Genomic DNA, 24,087 nt, shown 5'->3' with positions numbered 1-24,087 from the left:
AAAGCAGCTTTAGTTCCGTGGTTAGGACGCTCAGTCAGGAGTAGGACTCCCATTAGAGGCTTTATATTTTATATATAAGGGGATAAAATGAATAAAAACTCCACAGGAGAAAGGATTTCAACCTAGAACTTCCCCACTCCTTAGCAGATAGTTCAATTATATTTTTCTCTCCAGTACCATAGATTTCAGTTTCTCCTCAATGTAAAAAATGTTGTGATGTCAACTTCAAACTATTCCAAAGAATTGTACATTGTGAAGAGGTCACTTGTTAGTATAAAATGAAAAAGAATACAAATGGTTTGATTTTTGGACAAGGTAGGCAGAACATAAATTTCCCATTTAATTTTGCTTTGCTTTAGCTCCTTGCTTTAAAGTGTTAGAATTCCTCAAAAGAAAGTGTTCTGAATATCTCAGAATATTCCAGCTTACAATGTATCCCGTGTACTTTTAGATGAGCTTGAAGTACATAGGATTACTGCATCTTAAGACTGTCCATATCTTCCCTTTGCAGATTTCATTATAGGAGATACCATTCATTCAGTCCTAGAGGAGCTCAGATTCACTGTGTTATTTCTGACTTACCAAGTTGTATCTGAGGTCCTTGGGAAACAGGATGAATGGAGGCTTTTTGGCACGCTTACTAAATCACAAGATGGAGATAGTCTCAAATGCTGATTAACACAGAAAAGATTAAGCTCAATTTGGCATTCAAATGTTAAATAAAAAAATACTGCCATACATTAAAGAATTCCTCCCTTACAACCAATCATACTCTGAAGAACATCCTTGTATTTAATGACAACAGGGAGTCTGGTAGAGTAGACTTCTTAGGGAGATCTTTACAGAAAGATAGTGAGATTACAGAAACCTTGCTTCTGTCTGTAAATCTCGACTGCTTGCCCAGAAGCTTCCAAACCTCAACCAGGATTAGCTAAATTTGGCAGAGAGGTAGAGGGCTCACTGATTAAGCTGCAACAAATTTCAGGAAAATTGGAGGCGGCGTAGATGCAACACGTTGCAGGCAAGACAGGCAGAACTCAAGCATTGTACATTCTGCACAGCAGCAGTAAACCTGCCTGGTTATCACACGCCGTATGAAATGCAGGCAGTTGATGAGGGAAGTTAAAAGTGTCAATGAAAAACAGCCACTTGGTGCAGGAACAATTTGTAAAGCTTATGCAATTATTCTTTGCAGACACCTGTATGTGTCCTCTGAAAATTTTGGCACATTTTGCTGATTTTAATCAAACCTAGTGAAGAGGTTGGGGTCTCAGAAGTAATTAAGTTCCTGAAAGCTTCAGGAAATGGTATGCCAGAGTTTCTCACCTGAAGTTAACGCAGCTCTACAAGTTCACACTCCTTAGCTCCGAAGGGGAATAAGGACGTGAGTTCCAGAAGTGCGAGAAAGACCCAGGCTGGAATCCATGTCTTCCCAGACACCAATATCAATAACGTCATTGGAAATAAACCTCGCGTAGTTTGTCTAATGTTAACAAAGACACTTGTACTGATGTTTTGAGAAGTACATTCATTTTCTTGCTCTTTGAATGATATCAGTAATTAAATAACACAGCCAAAACAGATATAACTGTAAACTTGAACTGATACTCTTTGACTTTGCTTAAAGGCATACTGCTTTGCAAGTTCAGTGTCCTACAGATAATCTATTAATTCTCAAGTACTTAAAAATAATAAAAAAATACATTTAACACTCAAATTTTTGCTGTTTGTGATTTGAAGTATTAGAATTTAAAATTAATTTAAATTAATGGAGCAGGAGAGAAAAACAATCTGAGGTTATCAGACATTGTCAAGTTGTTCTAAAAACAGTTTAACTCTGAGGTTGGTGTTTCTCAGTTTCTTTTCAAACAAGCTCGCTGTACTTCAGACTGAAAATAAAGTATGAGATTTCAGTTTAAGTTCCCACAAAGTAATCACAAATTTTGCCATTAAAGCCAGCCTAAAGAGATTCTTCCAAACCAAGGAGGAAAGCTGTCAATTCAGGTAAACAGAGTGAATGCTAAGCTACTAAAAATCTCACCAAACACTATTTTCTTATGTTGACTTTTGCATCTATTTTACTATATCTGACAAATAGGCTACGAAAAATGCTTTGTAGCTCAGTAAATTGCCACCTACATTGCCAAGTCAGAGTACTGGAAAAGTCTTCTTGTAATTTACTGGGTTAAGCAGGAAATTGAGATTCTTCTGTTATATACCCAAAGACATATAGCGACAATGCGGCACAGAAGTGCTTATATAAATAAAGCAAAGGCCTCAATGTTTGTCAAATCTGAAAGGATCAAATACAGATAAGCAAATAATTGAACTCTCAAAATTAGTAAGAGAGAAACTAAATGAGATAGTTTCAAATTTTCAACTTATCTAAGTTGTGCCAAAGCGGTTGTTATTTTTATCATATTCCGGAAATTTGTAGAGATTTTTAAATGTTGTCAGACATCAAAGTATGCTGCTATATCCTTAGATGCCTGCTTTATATTTTAATTTTTCGTAGTATCTAAATTTGAAATCTCCTCCAGCTCAGTGAAGGGTCCAAACCTGCTGGAATCTAAAGGAACACTTAAATGCCAAAACCTCGTTATAAAGGAGCGACACTAGTCTCAGTAGATTTCCTTTACTTTTGGATACAGATCAGTTCGTGTCCACCACTTCCATTCAGCATAATTTTTTATAAAAAAGTTCTTTTTAAAGAAACTCCTTCTACCCAACAGCCTAGTTTACATAAAGTGTTTCAAGAACTAGATGTTCCCTTTCCTTCAAATTAGCCCCTTTCTAAAGTACTTTAAATACTACCAATTCATAAACAACAATTCTATACGTTGCCAGCAATATAGTAAAAATGCCTCATAATTCAAAAAACCCAAACTATTCTGAAAGACTTCAGAGCTATAGCTTATTTTGAGAAAGTAAATTTGAATAAGGCAATCAATTTTAAGTCGTTACTTCTGAGCAAAGCTAAAAAAGAAAATTAAAATGTGTACAGTGCTTCCATTCACATCCCGTTAGTAATAAAATGGACTCACATTTGGGCAACTTCATGTGAGTTACAAATAAGGAGGAGAAGGAACAGATTTAATTAATCAATAGGAAGTTATTACCATGACATTACCAAGCGGATGTTCAGGAGAAAATTAAATTTAGCCTATAAATGATGTCACAAACAGCAAACCATAATTGCTCATCTTTGTTTTCTGTCAAGCAAAATCGCCAAAACTCTGTGGGTGGTACTTCATCAGTTTGTGAAAAATCCTTACACATAACCTTATCACCTCTGCCTATTCCCAAATGTTTTCCCATAAAACATTCACAGATCAGATAGAAAAAAACCACTGAATCTCAGTCTCCCTTCACTTCCCGATGTATAAGAATAGAATCTGAGTAAAATGCATCCATATATAAAGATGCCTGAGCAGTTTTATTTATAGAGAAAAAAATTCCCTCAAGGAAAAAAAAATAATTAAAAAATACAAGTGTCTGTCATTCAACTGAAAATCATTAGTCTTCAATCTTCTAAGAGCCTCAAATTCAGAAAATATACACAACAGCTTCCAAATGAGTATCTTAATGATGTTATAATTAAGATGGGCTTATATGAAAAAATGACATTGGTAAGCTTCCTAATGAATCACAAAAATTGGCATGGTCTGCGTTTTAAAAACAATCCTTTAAATTTTCAACACATGGTACATTTGCCTACTAATACTAAAACATTTCTGATACTGTGATTCAAACAACTACAAACAATTAGTCATAACTAGGGCATTAAGCTCAAACAGACCAAAGAGCAAAAGCATAACCATAACAGAGGAGTCCCCCATCTTACCAGACCTTGATTTCCTGTGGTTTTTTTTTTTTGTTTTTTTTTTTTTTAAATCATGGGAAGTTTCTCAGGAGGAGTAACAGTACTATCATTATCACTGCTTTTTCCTCCATCTTGTGAGCCTACCCTCGAACTAAAATGGTTCACTGTGGATATGCTAAATTGAACTGTACAGGAGATGGCTTTTTTCTCCTTCTTTTTTTCGTAGGCCATAATTATTCACAGATCGCTTCTATTGCTTTGAAATTATTTTTTTCAGTCAATAAGTGATCCACATAAAACAGAGCTCTTTGATCTATTAGGCTAACCCTGAGTATGCTAAATCACAATCTGTTTTATCAGTTTCTACTGCCGAAAACTTCCCTGTAGTTTCAGCTGATGACAGCACGCTTTGCTTCCTCTCCTCTCGCACGTACGTGAATCAGCATGGCAAAAACCTGCCACGTGCCGAACTGTAGCCTTCTGCCCCTTGCTATCTGATGAGGTAGTTCTGCTATAATTTATTCACAAACTTTAATCGAGGCTTTGCATTCAAGCAGTAAAACACAGCTAAACTATGCAGCGCGTCTCAAAGTTCTACCAAGCATTTTCTAGTGTGAGCAGCCCTCTTTCAGAGCAACTCCTAACACAGAATTTCACGCTTAATGCAAAGTCTTGCATGGCTTCTTACGCATCTCAGTCTTCTCTAGCTTTTAAGAGAATGTCCAAGCTAAACTCAAAAATTTAAAGCACTTAATGTAAGCGTACCTCATCCAATCTGACAAGGCAATATTTAGCCTCCTCCTCTCCAGCCCAAGTATCGTCACTGAAGGCAGCACATCCTTCAGCTTAGAACCCGACCGTGACTGGTGGTATCATGATACAAACTTACAGCTGACAAACCAAGCCAGACTATCAGACTGTACCGCTTAGCAAAAAAGGCATTTTCACCTAAAATGGAATAGCACTTTCTCAGTCTTGAAAACAATGAATTCATCCTTAAGCTAGCTGAGTTTATAGAGGTTGCGAGGCCAATACAGCGCAATGAAAACTAGTTGCTAAATTGGTTTTTTTTTAAATATCAGTATGAAATTAACTGAAATCCTGATGCACTTACAGCCACGGTCTGATTAATCAGATTTATTTATGGTCTGATTCATCAGATTTATTTATTTCTACCAGGATTACAGCTACATTAAATGTAGCATTGCTGTGATGACATGAAATAACAAAAATTCTTCTGTTCACAGGCGCATCTCAAGATATCCTGAATAGATAGCTTTATGTAAAGAAATCATATCATACTTTACAAGGGTTCTTTCACACACATAATGAGAAACTGGCTACGTGGTTTTGTTATGTCAGCTTCTTCCCAGAAGTTTTATTTGTCATTGTTGCCGTAGGTCTGAGAAAACGCTGTAAAACAGTGCACCAAGTACTTCGCAATTCCATGTGTACAGAATCTAATACAGAACAAAAAAATTTTCTCCATATTGCTTTCATGTCAAGAGAACACTTTTGCTGTGAAAAGAACTAAAAATAAGCCTTGTTTTCTCCATGAAATATAAAAACTGTATTTCCCCAATAAAAAACTTACAGAAGTCCACAAATATCTGAGCGCACCCAGTTAGAAATGAATATTTCTGAAATACTTTCCTAAACTTTTTCTAAACCATCAGCAATACTCAAGCTTTACCTAAAACCTGAAAAAAAATTTTTTTTTGAGTTTGCTTATTGACGTTGATTTCTAACATCATTAGTTCCCTGCATGGTCAGAGTCCGATTCAGTAAAGGGATCCACAAAAACTGAATAGCTGTGCTCTGTTTCCACTGGATTTAGATAAACTTAACCCTTAAAATGAAATACACTACCTAAATACAGTAGCTATGCAGCTAGGAAAGGAAGAAAAAAAAAAACCAACCCACAGCCCTATCAAACATGTTCTAATCAAACCGCTACATTTTGAGCATTTAGAGGAAGCTGAGGATTTCCCCCATAAAACAAGCAATACTGCTTAAAAGTATGTAAATAAATAAATGCCATTAACATCCCACACAAACTAGACAGAAATCGCTAAAGGTTCAATTTCCAAAGATAAGAAATTCCCTGCCAGGAAGTCAGTTCTAAATTTAACAGTTCAGGAAGACCACATTCAAACACTTTCATAAATTACAAAAATACTTGCACCACCGGCACTAAAAATAACAGTATGTACCCTATGGAATAAAGGTAAAAGAAGGTAATAAATAATCTTCAAGGTACCTTCAGCTTCAGCAACAAGCTTTGTAAAGCTGAGGGCAGATAATGTGAAACCATAGAAACGTTCCCACTTTTCACAACTACAAAATAAAGTAGCCAATTTTAACTTAGGCAAATTACTTCGGACTGCGTGTGCACACGTCCAAGGGAACATCTTATAGCTAAAATCAATGCTAAAGTTTCAAGTGATGACTTCTTTTTATCCATATAGAGTCCTAATAAAAATTATATCACATACTCTGCTTGAACTTCTGATCCATACTAGGGCAGGGAAAAGCTGAGGGCAGGAGGAATACTTGTAACGGGAACTGGAAACACAAGGAAATAGATACTAGAAATGAAATAATGACAGCAAATGTATAACCCTATATGGACAATGCCTCCTTTCTAATACTATAAATAGAATATTCTGCTATATTTGATACTACAAATACTAATGAATAAAAACAGAAGTAAGAAAACCCTAGGATTTTCCTGGCACGTGGGGAAACTCCCTATACTCCAAGTAGCAGATTGTGGAGGTTCACAGAGGGCATCAAATCTGTGGAGGGCGGGAGGCAGGGTTACCTCAGAACACGAGCGGGAGCACAGCATCCTCCCCAGGATCACAGCTACTCAGAGAAAGGACAGCCGTGCTTCTGGATTGCCCGCGCGTGACTTCTTTCTGTCCTCTTCCGCCTCCTTAAGAAACTGACTGAAAGCCTCTGCTTCAGACCAATAGCTAGCTAAATAAGTCTAACTGAACTTTACAAAGAAACAATAGCTGGTAACAGTATGATTTATTGTGCAGGGCCTTAAAATATATCTAAAGGGCTAGCACTTCATCTGTCTCGTTCAAAGGGCTGGCAAAGTCACCTAGCATATTCATTGGTACTGTTCAAAGTGAATTACAATGAAAAGAGATCGTTCAACAAACCCAAAGGAATTTCTCATTCTTGAAGGCACGTTTACTCCTAGAAAATCAAACCAATGCCATTTTTCTTAAGTTAAAATTTTCAAACTAAATCATATATTGTAAGTCATATATTTTACAATATGTAATTGATTTCTCTTAGATAAGTGTCTCATGCTTAACCTCTTGGGGCAAAATAAACCTTGACCAAGTGACACTGTATGTAGACAAGAAGAGCTAAAGGAACACACTTCTGTCTTAAACTCTACCTCTCAATAAGAATGAACAAAAGAATTACCGAAGACAAAATCCTGAAAAGACAGGCTCTGCCAGGACAAGAAGGTTTGAAGGACCTGGGTAACCTCCTCCTAAACCCTACAGTCCCTGTGCTCCAGTCTCCACAAGGGGTCTGGTGCTTCAGGAGGGTGGGAGACTGTTGCACAGGAGAACCGGTGTAGAGCTGTGTATGCTGCAGAGCATCCCTTCATGCACATAGAGATACTACATTAGCAGAGCCCCCTGCTGTAGAAGGAGCACATAAGATCTTTTTGCCAGCCCATACATAAGTATGTATTCATACACGCTATACATGGCCTTCTTTCAAAGTTATGGGCAAAGCCAACAGAAGGTCCTTTCTGTTGGTATGGCTGCACCCGTACCAATGGGTTTTGTCAGGATAACAACATCAGTGCTATGGTACTAATATTTTTATTTTGGTACTTCATACAAACATAACTTGTGTCAACTCAACTTTGTTACATAGACAAACCTAGCTTGCCTCCCGTGGGGGGATGCTAGGAGGTGCAGGGTGTCCACACAAAGATTTCACAGTGAAATCTTCTCTTGTTAGCTGAGAACTGGCAGTTTTGACTTCCCTTCAGATCAGGGGTAACAACAAGAGGGTATACCACTTCACCGGGTGGCTACTGACAATACCAACAGGTTTTTACTCCTACAAAGAAAAAGAATCTCCTCCAATTCAAATTATTTACAAGAAAATAGCAAGGAGCAAAAAGCACTAAAAACTAAGTTAGGAATACAGCATAGTAGAGCCCCAAGTCAAATCCAACAGGGCCAGCACAATTGCTTGAAGACTTTGCCAAAGAGCCAGATGCTACTATTAGGAAGAAGAAAAAAAAAAAAAAAAAAAAAGAAAAGATGCCCAATATTTCACAGCTTGGAGCTGAAATCCCTTGACTACAGCCAGAGAAAAAAAAATATTTTACTATGTAATAGAGGAACACTGCTCGTCAGCATTTGACCAAGGCTTTTGTTAATAAAATGTTACACCTATAATGGATGATGAAGAAAGGTTTGACAAGGACATCAACTACTTCAACAACTGTGTCACAGAAAACTCCTGTAAGGATAAAACAAAACTTCAAAATTTTCCTCGAGAAGTCAAATTTAACTGCTTTTGTTAGGTTTCATTTAATACCTGGAGAAAGAAGCAAAAGTCTACACTGAGTTATTTTGGTGCTCAGCATTAGTAATACACTGAAGGTTTGGACAAGTTCTCCAATTTATCCAGGTAAAAACAATAATCAGTGCTGCTGAGCGTAGTTCAGAGGTGGGATTTTAAAGAACTGCTTTAGCAGTGATAGCATAACTTTGTACTTAAGTGAGTTAAGTCTTACAATTTACTGAGATAAGAATCAAATTAGGGAACTGCAAAAACTGAGAAATTTGAGAATTGCCTAGAAATATCCAATAAATGTTAACTTTGGAGCGGTCTGACATGCCTGTTAAACCCTTGAAAACTCATTTATTTTAATTAGTGTTCTATTACAAACTTCTGTCAAAATACACACATTGTTCAGCACCAATCAAAATGCTAAATGTGTTGGCACATAAGATTGGTAGGTAGATGGCTTCTACTTGGCTGTATTAAAAAAGGAATTCAACAACGATAAAAATTATAGTTAAAGCATTAAGGTTGCCAATAATAGCTTTATTTTGAAATGCTTCATAATTTTCTCCCACTGTTGGGCTGTGACAGTTGGAACTTTGAGGAAACCAAAATAAACACCTTACTGATTTAAGAATATGTTCTGCAGTTCTGCCAGTTCATTAAAATCAGAATTTAAAAAAAAATAAAAAAATCTGTGTGATAATCCGAGAGAGTGGGTTTCATTGCTCAAGCAATTCGTTAGCTACCAGGTTCTAAAAATTTATCTTCTCCCCATTTGACACTTGGTATTTGTTTTTAGCCAATTTCTTCCTACCTAAAGTGACAAAAATTAACAAACCATTGGAGGTGACTAACAGTTAACAAGGGATAAATGGCAACACCACTCTGACTGAACTTGTAGTCAAGGACAGGGGAAGGGTAGGGATGGTGACCAACTCAGTGAGTTACAATTCCAAGAATATTTGTTATCCTTAGATGTGACAGGAACTTACTACTAGAAGAGGTCTTGATCACAGAATCCGGTCCTTAGGTATGAGAAGGACAAATATACAGCATTCTCATTGAGCAATCTTTTATTTTGGAACTGACACCATCTCCCATGGTGAATTTCTTTTATGATGATTTATTTATTTATTTTAATTTTAAAAAGCATAAATATGAACGAAACAGTTTATACAGATTATGTTTTAGCCCAGTAAAAGTATAAAACCTTCCCACTTCTGCCTCAACAGATGCTCTTAATATCACAATGGTCACATCCACACTCCTGTTAACTTTTGTTAAAATAAATATGGATAAATATTTACTACTGACTACTACAAAGTAGTCATCAGCTAAAATTTAGGGGTTTGTTCTCCACTTCTGCAAATGATGCTGGAAGAAACCCCCGTTTTTCCTTAGTTCTTTGTGTGAGAATGTCTTACAGATTGAGATTCTGTTTCTTATTATTAGTGACATGACAGGGCTGGCTACTTTGGAGTCAGCTTTTCCTCCCTGCCAACCCAAAAGAAGAGGGGAAAAAGAAAATAAATCTAGCACGACCTCCTGCCTCTCTCAGCAGCAAAATGCTACAATGCCAACAACTTGAGAAAACTCTGCCTCGTGATTCTTATAGGATTCCTATGCCGCCGAGCTGCAGGGAAGCCGCTGATGAACACAGCAGAAGGGAAGCAACTGGTCTTGTGTCCACAACAACTCACAGCTTCATGTTCCACATCCAGTCGCTCTCACAGCTTATTACTCTTTCTTGGTATAAGAGAAAACTCCACTTACAATTTCCATTCTCTGTAGTGATGCTTACTTGACTAGAAAAGCTGAGGTACTACAAGCAGATACACAACTCCCATTCAGCAAGGTGTAGCATCTTTTGCACAGAAGAGGTTCTGAAGAACAGGCTCACTGTGGATTGGCACATCTCTCCATTTAATGTATAAGTAGAAAATAACTTATGATTTTTTAAGAAAATGGCATATATAAAAGGCTATATATAAACTTTTATATATATGACCTTTTCTATGTGTGTACATATATATACACACAGATATATTCATGTATACGCATACACGCACACTTATATAAAACACCTTACAAACTTACTACCTTAGAACAGAAATAAACTACAGCTCTGTCCCCTATAACATGCAAAGCTGTAAAACTATATGTGTGTGTGTGTTAGGAAAATAAATGGAAAAGACTAAAGGGTTTACCATTTGAAGATTAATATTAAATTCCACTGGTCACAGTGTATTATTTTATTCATACATCTACCCATGTTTAAAGTAATTTGTTAAACATCCATGCAATTCTTCTGCACACATTCCATATTTAATTATGTTTGCTGCTACATTGCTAGCAGTTGCTGTGTGTTTGGGGTTTTTTTGTTCATTTTGAACAGCCAAACTTAAAACATTGATTAACATTAGTATTCTGTATGTGTTCAAAATGGGAAAGACATGACAATACAATTATATATACTAAGTCATTGCTTAACTTGCTCACATTCCTATTGCCCTAGCATACAGAAAGTGTCTTGGAATTAGATTTGTATTAGTGGCATCCAGATCAGAAGCACCACAGTCTAAAATAGTATTCAATATCAATTGTCTTTATCCACATCTACACAATTCAGTATATTCTTGTATGAATGTTGTAATAAAGTCCTAACAAAAAAAAAAAAAAAAGAGTATACATCATCAACTGTTTCTTTCTGGTGTAAAGGAACATTGTTTTAACGTCACTAATCACACTGGCACCCAAAACAGGAGCATCAGTATGTTCTGCAAGTAAGGCTGAAAGCCACCGTACACATACAACTTGGAGCTGAAGCACAAGGGTAGAACTTGCTCATGTCACTGTATTCAATAAACTACTGCAGCCTGTTCTGGAAACCTAGTCCTCTGGTTAGACCAGGACAAAGGAGAACTGGAAATTTTTCTTCTATTCCTGCTTGCCATTAAGGCCTGGGATGCTTTACTGAGGAACAGAATGGAAATTCCGTTAAGAATCACGACAGATTCAGATTAAAGCCCTCTTGCTTTGTAATGATGACTAAGTTGCACTCCCTCTGCAACTTTTCTGTTTTTAGAAAAATCTCCCTTACTTGTACTAGTATTATGATCTTTTAAAACTTTTGAAAGGAAGGTTACTACATTACTTTGGTATCTTCGTATTAACAGACGCAACCTGGTGATAGCAAGAATTCATGGAACTGTGTGTCTATGCAAGGCACAAGAGGATGTATCATTTCCCATACTCTAATGAAAACGCAGCGCCACTGGCACTCCCTGTCATCTATGTCCCTGCATCTTAAGGAAAATAATTTCTAATAATAATAATGGACAACATTAACAAATATTTTCTAGAGCTCGATCATGTTAAGCGCATAACACTCACATATAAGATACTCCTGCTAAGAACAGCGGCTCAGATTCTGAAATGTGCTTGTTCTCCCTTGTGCCCACGGTGACGTGGCGCTTTCTTCGAAAGCAAAGCACGTTTCTCTGAATAGTTTGGTTGTACAGGTTAGAGTTGGATTAGGGATGTAACTTAATTGAAAGAAAAAGATGTAAAGATGTAAGTAATATTTAAATAATTCACTAAATTAGCATTAATGAAAAACTGCATTAAATACTAATCACCATGGTATAGATAAGAAATATAAACACTGCGCTAAAAGATGCAACAGAGTATCATACTTTTATGTCCCCTTTATTGATTTCATTTGATTAAGGCTGACTGTGTGCTTGCAACTGTATAGAAGAGCTAAACAACATGTTATCAATTGTACAGTATCAGTTACGACAGGTAGTGGTCCAGTCCAGATGTGGAGATGCCCCACTCAGTGGGGTATGGAAGAAGGCATATCCCTGCTGTGTGCCACGCTCCATACTTGATGTTAAAATGACAATAAAAAACAAAAGCAGTTGGCACTTTAATCCCAGATCAACAGCTGGCATTCCAGTCCTGAATGCCAAATTCCTGTTGGGGATTCAGAGCCTTCACAGATAAAATATACTGTTGCTTTTTACAATTGTAAAAGGCAGAATAATACAAGTGACCATAAACAAGAAGTGATAAAACGCAGTCGATCAGCATAATTGAAGGCCTCCGTAAAAACTCTATAGCCATTAGAATTAGGAGCAATAAAAAGGGCATTTAGCCCACTTTCCTAAGGAAACAATGCTGAGACTACCATTTCCATCTGCTTGTCCCCACACTTGACTTTTAAGTTTTGAACTTAAGATTTAAGAGGGTCTGATGGAGGAACAGATATCCTAGAAAAAACTGATTTCATGTCTGAGATTAGATCAGCAGCTAAAGGAGAGAAATCAGTAAGTACTCCCACCGGCAGAAAGGCTCTGGCATAAGTTTACACATTATTGGAGACCAGAGAATGCATACAAAAGAAATAGAACTTATAATTACCTCAAAGCAAGGGAAAAGCTTCAAATAAAACATTACAGTCAGCCGTGAAACAGATTTGTAGGAAGCTAGGCTACATTATTTCTGCCAGTCAAGGATTATTTGTACTTTACAAATATCAGGAACAAAGTAAGTCCTAGCAATGGCATACTTATTAGTTAGAGATGTTAAAGAGTGATGCAGAAATTTTTTGAAGTGGTTAATGAAGTATTGTTCTCTTCCATTTTGGAAGATAATAAATGTTGTAATTGTATTTCTGGCAAAATACTTCCTATTCCAACTGTGGCGAAAAGAGACAGTTAAACAATTTACACTGTATGTAAACATTTTTAAATCCTGGGTTACATAGTTTGAACTCAATGGTTTTGAAATAGCTTCACAAGTAAGGCGATGATGTTGATTTTTAATATATCCTGGAATAATGGAGAAATACCAGGGGAGTGGGGAAGCTGACATTCCATCAGTAGTTTGAAAGAATAAACAGGATAACTGTGTGGTCACAGGTCACACTCAGCTTGAGAACTGTGTCCAGGAAAAACAACGAAGAGTTGATTTAGAACATATACAGCAAAGATTTAAGGCATAATGTCAAGCAAATCAATACAGTTTGAGAAAGAAAATAAATGGTCTGTTAAACTAAAGACCTCTCTAGTGAAATATTTAGTCAAATTGTTCCTGATAAAAGCACTTTTTTTTAAATCCATTACATGCACGCTACAATTTCAATTAACACATTTTAGGTTGTAATGCAGTATGAAGCCAATTATCTAGCTAGCGTTTCTTCAAAAACAGTTAAATCAGAAGGTTACTACAGAATTATGCTGGTTTTAGTGATTCCACTGAAATCTGTTCTTGTTTCAGTCCCCTGCAAAACATACCAACGATCTGGAAGATCAAGTTTACAGACGACACAAAAAGGCACACTGGAAACTACTAAAATAGCCTGGGTTACTTGGCAATCTGACTTCATTCAGATGGCCAAATACAACCTTATGTACACATGTAAGATCTCAGAGATGAAGACACTCTATAATAATACCCTATAGAAAGCAGAAGTGTGGAAAAGCATTACAATGACATAATGTATAACTGAGGGAAATGATAAAATTTTGATGTGATAAGGTTACTGAGTGAAGAATTACAGTGAATTCTTATACGTAATTATAACTAGCTGAAAGGACTGAGGAAGAGGTAGTATTGTACTGTTACACTACACTGGCAAAAGTCCGAAGTATAGACACAGAATTACTGTTTAAGAGATGCGTAAGAAATAAGGTAACACCTACAAGAATGAATCACGGCTTGGAAGAGTAATCTTTTCAGTGAGGAAAATTTTATACTGGTTCATCTAGGAACAGGTTAAAGACAGAGTTAATTAATTCTTTTAAATCTCTGTGTCAAGAAAGGGGTCGTCCTCTACAGTAAAAATACTGTAATAGTCATCTGAGAGTTGCATTGCAATACCTGTGCTTCAGGTATCTGATGTGCAGTGTGGAACTGACAGCGTAGTATTCAGTAAGTACAATCTCCACACAGTTAGAATACACCAGAGGACAGCATCTATCTACCCCTCTCTCTCTCCCTTGCACCAATTCAAGCTGGTACAAACAGAATACCATAATGTGAGGCGATACACACAAACACAAAAAAAAAAGGGTATAATTTGTCCAAACAGCGAGGCCATGTATCTCCACTTATGGTGGCAGTCACACAGCTCCTACTTTTACCTTTACCTCCCCCCAAATACCATGTATCGCAAAAAGCATAAAGGCAATAGAATCTAGTGTTTCCCTTCCAGAAGAACACCCTAATCACTACTCATGGACTGCTTCTCACTCGCTCTCCTCTGATGCCATATACTTTCAGCTTTTGCTTTACAGTGCTTCAAACTCAAGCATGGAGCTGCCTCCATTCAGCCTCCGTCTCGGTTACCTGAATCCAACACACCGACTGCCTGAACAAAAGGAAGCCATTACTACCACCTCCTTTGCTTGTACAAAAGATGATGTTGAGAAGCGTCGTGCATGTAACACACCTGTATATGTTATAGCACAATCACATCGGATACATGGCTCCACGAACATCGGTCAACCTCAGTTAGGTTACAGCCAGCGCCAATCTCCTGCTTAACCTCCAAATAATTTTTTCTCATTATTTCCTTTGTGCTGTTCTTAGTGTTTGGATAGCTGAGCAGATCAGGGAATTGACTTGGATGGAATTAACCAGACAAAAACAGTCGTTAAGTTAAAATGACTGTGAAATTGTTCTTTAGCATTGTCCTACTTAATTTCTGACCCCAAAACTATTTTGGTGGAAGATACAAGACAAGATACTTTCAGAATTTTTCTATATCAAACATCTATCTGACGAAGCAACATTTTTGTCCTTGGTACTGAATTTTATTTGAAAAAAGTCTCAGTCTCGTTTTAAGCAACCTATGTAATTTTGGGATGTGGCTCGGTGTTCCCATTATCTCACATGAAGCAAGTAACTACACCTCATACAGCAAACTAGACAATAATGAGGCAAGGACTGCAAGGAGAGATGTGTTGTATTAGAACAGTTGATATATTTGGAAAACACTCAAACAAGCTTTTAGGTAGAAAGCACCCTCTGGGTTTAGATATCACTGTAATCTTAGTGATAAATAGAATTTGCTTGTTCAAGCACTGTCATTTAGGAAAAATAAGTTTTAAACCATATTAAAGTGTTTGCTTTTGTAACAGACTTGCATTAACCATTTCGAATAACATAATGGTTATATATATATATTTCATTTTATATTCAAGGTTCTACCACACAGCTGCAAGCATGCTGTGCTAAAACTTAGACTCCAGTAGTACCTAAGGACAAAGGGTAATTCAAGGCAGTATTTTAGCTTTAGCATCTTGTTTTCTGACATGCTTGATCTGTAGCTCTGCTTTATTATCCAACTTAAGATAAACAAAAATAAAACCTTGCAACCTTCTCTAAGAGAGTCACACACTATGAACTAATCTAAACATTCCCTTGTTTCTCAGTCCCACAAAGTGTGATTTCAGAATTATTAGTCCCGTTCAAGAAGTTCAAAACTTAACTTGTGCTACTGCATGAAAAAAAAAAATTAAAACAGGTGTTTAGAGAGTAACAGAGCTACTGAATGCTAACTTCATTAACTTCCATTAAGCTAAATGACTCACAAATGGCATTTAGATCAGTAGTAAATCATCATCTAGGTCAGCAGGAAGCTCATTACAGACTGACAATCCAAGTGACAGAAACACTTTTCTACAAGTGCTATAGTAGTAATTTCCTGTGTGAAAGGCTTGCTGCTGTTCCTGCATTCCTCAGGGGATGCTTCTTCTCAGAGGATGTTACTCTTCCCCAGGAAGAGGAAGGAAGCAGTTGTTATTGGATGTGTGGGCTGATAGCTGTCGGGCATTTTCTGCATGCCACGGAATCAGCTGTGAGAACTGTGAATACAGCTTAGATTCCCAGCCGCAGCAGGGGAAAACACTGCTTGAGCAGACAAGGTCAGAGCGTACGCATACAGTATCTCAGGAAGTTGAAGCAGAAATAATACCTGGAACTTCCATCCCTTTAGTTCCCAGAAATGTGCTGATTTGCTAAAGGAACAATATACAGACGTGGATCAACTTGAAAAGCATTCCTGAAGCATTGCACTGTTGCCATGAGTAGGACCCCATGCAAAGTAAAATATTGCCAGTTCTAAAAGTCATCTACAGCAAGCCAGTTACCTTACAAAACAGTACCAATAGGCCAGCAATAGCATCTGTTAATAATGTCACTATGGGCAAAGCCAACATAATTAAAAAAACTGCCTTGTGAGGAAACTAAATATTGAAGCTTAATCTTTTATACGGCAGGGGGTGGTAGTGCTGTAGATTTTTTTTTTTTTTTTTTTCCTGTTAGGTCCCTTTCCTGAGCTTCCTATCCTACAGTAACACAAGCTCCCTCCGTATGGGCTGTGACACTCTTTCAGGGCAGGTCACCAGTAGCTAGCCCATGCCTAGTCCAGTATCAGTGAATTCAGTATCACATCCCACCGGCTTTTTCTTCAGTGGCAGCATTAATAAGTTTCCTTACTCTACTAACTCCTTATTTCCAAACTTGGTCAAAAAAACCCCAAGACACCAACAACTACATGATTGAAAAATTATTAAGGAGATAGGATAGAGACAGACAAATAAACAGTACAATCTCACAAGGTACAGTTCCTCAGGAAAGCAGGCTAAAAATAGTATAGGAAATATTATATTCTTGCACTCTCTAGTGCCCAAATTCAGAATTCTGTCTCCAATGAAAACCTGACTTTCTCTCAAGCTCCAGTTCACTCAAAGAATATAATGAAGCCTATTAAGGAACATCAAGACATGTATTATTACCTAATTATGTAGCGGCACAACACATTTCCTGTTCTCTCCTTGTAAACCAGCAGTACACGCTGTGTTAGAATAGCATCACTGCAAAATGCAAGGGCCATTTGGATCATATTCTCCTTTTATTACAAATATTGAGTTCACCTTCATGTATCTGATCTTTAAGTGTTATTTGATGCTAGTGGTATCAAAGCATATTGCTTTTAGGATTAAATACACAAATCTTTTTAAACATGCCTGCGCCTCTACAGAGGCTCAGAATGCAAGCTTAGAAATTCACTGTTCAATATGCCAAATGATTCATCTTTTTGGCACTTGTGACAGGTGATGAGCCATTTTGTTCATATATACCATACCTTCTTTGGAAGGCCCCAAGCTGGGCAAGAGAAAAGGCTGTCTCTACTGCCTCATGGCTGTTCCAGATGGATTAGGTGTAGCCTTTGGGAGGGATGGGAGACTTTCCTTCCCTGAGAGCAGCTGAACATGTTTAGCCACAGAGCTGCGGGGAGCAGGCAGCCTATCCTCTTCCCTCAGCCCCACACACTGCACTTGCATAGAGTGCAAAGAGGAGAAAGGTCTGTCTGGAGTGTGCTGCAGGCCAAGATGACACTAAAAATTGCTTGTCTAAGAGCAAGATTGGACAGAGAAAAGGATTCATTTGCAAAGACATATGAGTGGAGTTTACAAGTTTTTTTTTATTCTACTGCACCGAACACTTCTGATTTCCTCTATTTATTGTATTTATTCTATGTGTCTATAAGACCTAGCATCAGAGGTTCAGAGCCTGTTTGAGAGTTTTTGTATGTTCATCTATGGAAAAGGTGTAGACAGTTTTAGCTCAAAACTTTGGAGAAACAGGATCTCTGCACATTATACCCCAATTTCATTTCATGTTTGTGATCATGGAGTTGGCAGTTTGTTCAAATACGCATTTATGGTAAACAGAAGAATGGCAGTACATGAAAAAAATCCATAGCTATTCAGGAAGAGGCTTTTCGTATTTCTCTCTCTGGGGGCAAGGAAGGTAAGGTGATGGGAGAGGCTGGGAACTGTCAATTTTTATCAAAGCCCTTCTACTGGTGTGATCACTTCTCAATGCAGAGCTCAGTCTAACTGGCAACGGAGTGCTGGACAAGGAACACAAGCAGGACATTTTTCTCCCTCTTTTTAAAAAAAAAAAAAAAAAAAGAGTACAATGATTCCAGTCTTCGTTTCAAAGGGGTGGTGCCAGAACTTTTCTTTGGTAGAGAAAAATGTATGAATATCATGCAACGATCAGAGTTTAAGTGAAAGGCTAAATGTCTGCGGTCCCAAGAAAACTTGATATTCATGAACTACAGAAAGCTGTTGTGCTTTCAGATGAACTATAACAAGCAGTAAGGGCAACCACTGTGCACACTGAAGGGCCATGTGAGTTTTGCTCTACTGGCTGTTCCCTTCTGAATGGGGCTTGGGCCCCAAATTCCTATTCTTTCCTTTCTTCCTTTTCCCTTCCCATTAACCTCACTGAAGACAGTTGGCGTTTATTTCCATGTAAGGCTGGAGCCAATAAAGGATGTAAATTAGAATAAATTTGAAGTTGCATGGTAAAGAAAACATGCAGTGTTTTTAGCTTTTAAGATAAAACTTCTTTTGTCGTCCTCTTCTATAGGATTCTGGAGTTGTGCTAAGCCATCCAAGGAAGCGACATTGTCCAAAGTCTTTTCAAAAGTTCACATGAGGAATAGTTGTGCAAGCCTTCACGTACACGGAGATGAAAGAATAGATGCAAATTTTGCATTCATAATTGCTGTCTTTGCAAAATATATGAGGTGGGTTTTAGGTTTTTTGTTGTTGTACTCCAAGGCAGAAAAAAAGCATCAAAAACACCTAAGCCTGAAATACATACTGGGGAAGCAATGCGTATAGGATAAATTGAGAGTACAGATAGTTCTACTTTTTTGCATCAAGACACCTACTACAAATGCAGTACAGATAAACTAACAATGTCTTACCTTGAGGAATAAGAAGTTGCACATGCTCTTATTTGCTTTCACATATTTTACAAGTTTGGGGGGGGGGGGGGTTGAAGAGGAATTTATTTGGCCACTTTCTATTTTAAAACATAGTATGTTCCTTTTGCTCCAAACAGGAAACAACCCTTATCTTTCCCCTTCCAATAATTAATCCAGTTTTAACTTCGTAGAACTCATACTGCAAATGAACAACAAACATGTCTTGTTTTCGGTGTTAGCTAGCACTGGAAGAGAAGGAAGAGCAAACATCTCCCAGGCAGCACAGACGTTCTGACTTCCAGATTACAGTACATTGCTTTGCTTCCTCCAAATCCTGTTTACATGAGCAAGGTCAGGGGATGGAACATTAGAGAGCCTCTACAGTGATTTCCTGCTGCTGTCAGTAAAAACTACCGAGACATCATCAACTTTCCCTCGTTCCCAACAGCTTATCAGGGACCGGAGGTTACCAATGTATTGCCTTACAGACTTGAAAAAAAAAAAAAAAAAAAAAAAAAAAAAAAAAAAAAGGAAAACAGCTCAGCCTCCCTCAAAACTAAAAGTAAAGTCAGAGGATGGAACAGAAGGAAATAGTCCCAAAGGGAAACAACACTTCCAATTTTTCCTTTTCAATAGTTCAGAAAACAAAGGCAATATCAAGCTGCTTACACACAGAGAAGAAGGGGTAGGAGAGAGGCAGGAATGCTTTCAGAGTCTTCAATGAGATAAAAAGAAACACCAACCCCAGCCCCCAAACCTTGACCCCAAGTCAGTGAACATTTCCAGAGTGTAAAAGGCTGGAACACACCTCATTTTTAATAACTGCAACATATGAAGGCTCTTACCATTGGAAAACTCAGGGCATTACGCAAATACCAATTAGTTAAGTATATATAGCTTGTTCTTATACTTGTTTCAGTAACGCATCAGCGAAATTAATAAATGAATCAAATTCAAAGCTTTTTTTCCTGACAATAATAATACACAGACAAGAATTCTTAATGTTTTTGTAATTATAGTCCAAGAGAAAGCAAAGCAGCTCCATACTGAAGACTACACTAAAGTTTTTCCACCGACACAATGACCACATTCCCTTCATTATGTTTACAAGGAAGTTGCATCAGTGTGAATCTGAGATGAAAACAGGTTTTTCACCGTGTTCAGAAAGAACTGGCCTTAAAGTTTTAAGCCGTTTAGAATGCAGGGAGTTTAATAATTTAAATGTTTTCTAGCAAGAACCCTACAAGAACATTCATGCTGCATATCTTGGCTTGATTTTTGAAGGAAGAAAATACAAGTACATTTAAAAAAATCCACATAAGTAGGCATTTTAAGCGTGGAAGTTGTTATGGATTGTTGGCTTTGATGAAGCAACAAATTAAAATTCCTTGAAAGGACAAGGAGGAATTGGAGGAAGAGATAACACCAGTATTTCCTCATACAGATAAAGCTCAAAATACACATGAATTGCTAGAGAAATATCTAAACATATATTTTAAATTCACAATAAAGAATCAAGAGTGTCAAAATTTTAAATATTTGTTTTTCAAATCTTCTCCAGGCAGACTGTTGTCAAGAACAGATGACAGTGATACTTAGCTGCACCTTAATTATCTGGAGTTGCGTGTCCTGTTTTGGGCTTCTCAATACAAGACAGACATTGACATCCTGCAGCAAGCCCAGCGGAGGGCGAGCAAGATGGTGAGGGGGGCTGGAACACATGATATACAAGTAAAGGCACAGAACCAGGTTTGTTCAGCCTTAGGAAGGAAGGATACAGGGAGATCTTACTGCCATCTCAAACATTTAATGGGTGGACAGAGAGAAGAAGACCGAGACAGATGCTTATTAGAGGACCACTGTGAAGGTGGCAGCAGACATGTTAGAACATAGGAAATTCTAGCTACATATTGTAAAAATAAAGTATTTTCACCAGTCAAACACTATAGCAAACTGCCCAGAGAGGTGGTGGAATCGCCATCCTTACACATATTAACTGAACAAAGCTTTTTGGAACCTGATACAAGTTGGTCGTGCTTCAAGGGGGAGGTTAAATGAAATGACTCCAGATATCGCTCTCAACCTATGCTGTTCTATTTTTTTTATTAAAAAAAAAAAATCTTTACAGAAGGGAAGAAAATAAATATATTTTTGCTCTGCCACAAGTCATCTTGTGGCAGAATTTTGAAGGCATGAATTTTGAAGCAACACTTTTGTAATGAAGACTGTAAAGCCAGCCAGCAATCAAAAGGATGCTGTCTCTAGCAGGTCAGCTTATTCCTACTATGAGTTCTGGGCACAAAGTTTTATACACTGTTCTCATATCAGAAGAATTAACAAAGGAGATGAAGTGATTGGCAGATTTATAGGTATATAACAAAGAATTACAGTGTAACTATACATGTGAATTCCGTGATCAGTATTAAGATCAGGAAGTAATGAACACAGAGTATTTTAAAGTGATCAGTAGACAGTAAATTATAGCCACCACAATCCACTATCTGTCAAGCCTACTAAAGAGATTTCTGAAAGGCTGCAAATTACTTTTGACATAAGTTATCTTAAAGAACCATACTTCCATTGGGAAAACACAACATGATGACTGCTAAGCCTTAAAATATATGAAATTATCATCTCTCAAATAAAAGCTATTACATGATTATTTGCTTCAAATAAAAGGTTTCTCTTCGACATCAACCTCTGTCTTATGATCTTCAATAAATGCTCTTAAAGCATTTTATAAAGTACCTTCAAACATACCTTTTCATAAAGCATTCATGATAAAATAGAACAGCAGAAACCACACCTGCTGTCTATTCACACGTATTAACCCTTCAGCCACACAAACTCTTGTTATGGTATCTAAAATTACTCAAGATACAACTTACACCTTCACAGGAACAGATTCAGAACTAAAGGAGAAATTCTCATTTTAACCTAATTCTAGAACAGTACGTCTTTTAGATCTCATACGAGGAGAGCATATTTCTCCTCCTACGAAACCACTGTTAAAACATTGCCTTCCTTTCCTCCCACATGCAATACCAATGTCATATGAAAAGCTAACACTAGAAGTATCTAATCCTATGGTTCTGTCTTAAAATGTGCTACTTTTTTTTCCTCCTAGAGAACTACTAGATGCCTTAAAAGGAGAAAAATTAAAACATCACTTTTGCAATTTTATCAGTGAGGCAATTATTCTTTAGGTTTCCCATTATTTGCACATAGGGACAGAGTTACAAAAAAGTTTGAGAATAAGCCACATATTTTACCAATAATATTTTGATATAATTAGCATGGGCTTATAATTGGCATTTTTGCTTAGCGTATGGGTACAATTACTAGTATAACGCGAATGCGTTGCTATTACACCATCTTCTGGTTAGCCTCAGGAACTGTGAAAGAAAGCTGAAGTTGAGAAGTTCGGATATTGAGCTCTGAGCAGCTGATAATTGTTAAAAAAATATATGCCATTCATACAAACAGAAAAAGCGCATTTCTGACAACATGTTATTTTAAGCTATACCCTATCTTCCCCTCCGCCAGAAAGCAACTTACCAGAGTACTGAAAGTGGAAGACGAACTAATCTCTATGACAGGTGGGTCAAGTGTTTGTGTATTAGTCACATCAAAGTTAGGGTTGACCTGTTGAAAATGAATTATAATATCATTATTTCAGCACCAGTAAAGAAAGGGAAATAAGACGGAAATAAGAAGGACCACTTGCTGCATTAAGGCACCACTATTCACTAAGGACTGGAAATAGGCTTTAAAACGTGTAAAAAAATAAAGGTAGGATGTTACCCTCCAACTGTGTAAAATGCAATAATAGAATACGAAAAGAGAGTCCAGATAAGCATTTACTACAGAAATACAATTTATACTTCATAAACATCCATCCCCGAAAACTAACTCAGAGAATTCCTACCACAAGAGGTGCAAGTATTAAGAAGTTCAGTTGTATGACAAAACAATAAAAATGAAATTATAATAAATCCATTTCAAATTAGTTTTTAAGACAGCTAACTCAAAACCTGCCCAAGGCTGAAGCCGTACAACTAACAGAGTTGCCAATGATGCTGCTGGAATATTGAACAGGAAGAAGTATTCAAACAGCTTCCCAACTCTGTAACTGTCCCTTGCAGGTGCTTATGAGCTTTTTTGCATGTGCACAACAACTATCAGGGCTCCTGAAAGTCATCTTTGAGTTTTACTTTCCAGCATCAATCACTTGTGGGTGCAGTTGTAGGCCATCTTTCCCATTCCTCCTTCCATGAGGAGGACTGTCGCCAGCAGAAGTGGTGTATTGCCCTGGGTAATTCTGGACTTGAGAACCATCTTCTAGCAACAATGCTCAATTAGCTTGTTATAGTCCAAGGACAGCAGTAGCCCTCTACTTGTGGAGGTTTCCATACACAACTAGGCAGCGCTCTTACCTTACACTGGTCCCCTGCCTGTTGTAGCTTACTTAGGGCACATCCTCACTCACAGTTTCATACCACAGCCTATAAATCCCACTACCATTCAGCATGAGCTAGGATCAATGTGGTTGCAACCACTCTGGCTCAGCAAAGCACAGGGAGGTGTGGGCCAAGCCTGTCCCTGAGCCTGAGTTGCCTTACCGACGTGGGTGCATCATTAGCACCAGAGCTGAAAGTGAGCACGCACTCAGCAGCCCAGATCCATCAGTTCCTGACTCACACTCAGGTTCCCCAAGTCATCTATCACAACCAAACATACATACTGTCGACATGCTTGCTTCCTACATGACAAGTCCGATTGTCAAAATAACTTGAAAAACACTGTTGTGGAAAGCAGGTAGGAGGTAACACTGAATCACTAATCTGTGACAAGTTAACTGGCCAAACACAAACCATGCTGTTCCTAAAAACACAGGAAAAACTGCTTT

General features: G+C 37.6%; 1 protein-coding gene across 9 annotated transcripts in view; it reads right to left on the bottom strand.

The window, feature by feature from the left end:
* POC1B (POC1 centriolar protein B) overlaps window positions 1-24,087 on the bottom strand; it is a 55,058-nt gene that overhangs the window by 5,722 nt on the left and 25,249 nt on the right. For 7 of the 9 annotated variants that reach the window (XM_054208404.1, XM_054208425.1, XM_054208457.1 and 4 more), the window contains one exon: window positions 22,737-22,823. In XM_054208404.1, the coding sequence (XP_054064379.1) occupies window positions 22,737-22,823 (87 nt within the window). Of the gene's footprint in view, window positions 1-1,326; window positions 1,484-11,104; window positions 13,328-22,736; window positions 22,824-24,087 lie in introns of those variants that run through there. The other 2 variants (XM_054208467.1, XM_054208477.1) reach the window with 2 other exon arrangements.

Source organism: Rissa tridactyla, chromosome 1 (genome assembly GCF_028500815.1).
Source record: "Rissa tridactyla isolate bRisTri1 chromosome 1, bRisTri1.patW.cur.20221130, whole genome shotgun sequence".
NCBI lineage: Eukaryota > Metazoa > Chordata > Aves > Charadriiformes > Laridae > Rissa > Rissa tridactyla.
The sequence above is the reverse complement of the archived record's forward strand: the minus strand, read 5'-3'. Positions and strand labels throughout refer to the sequence as shown.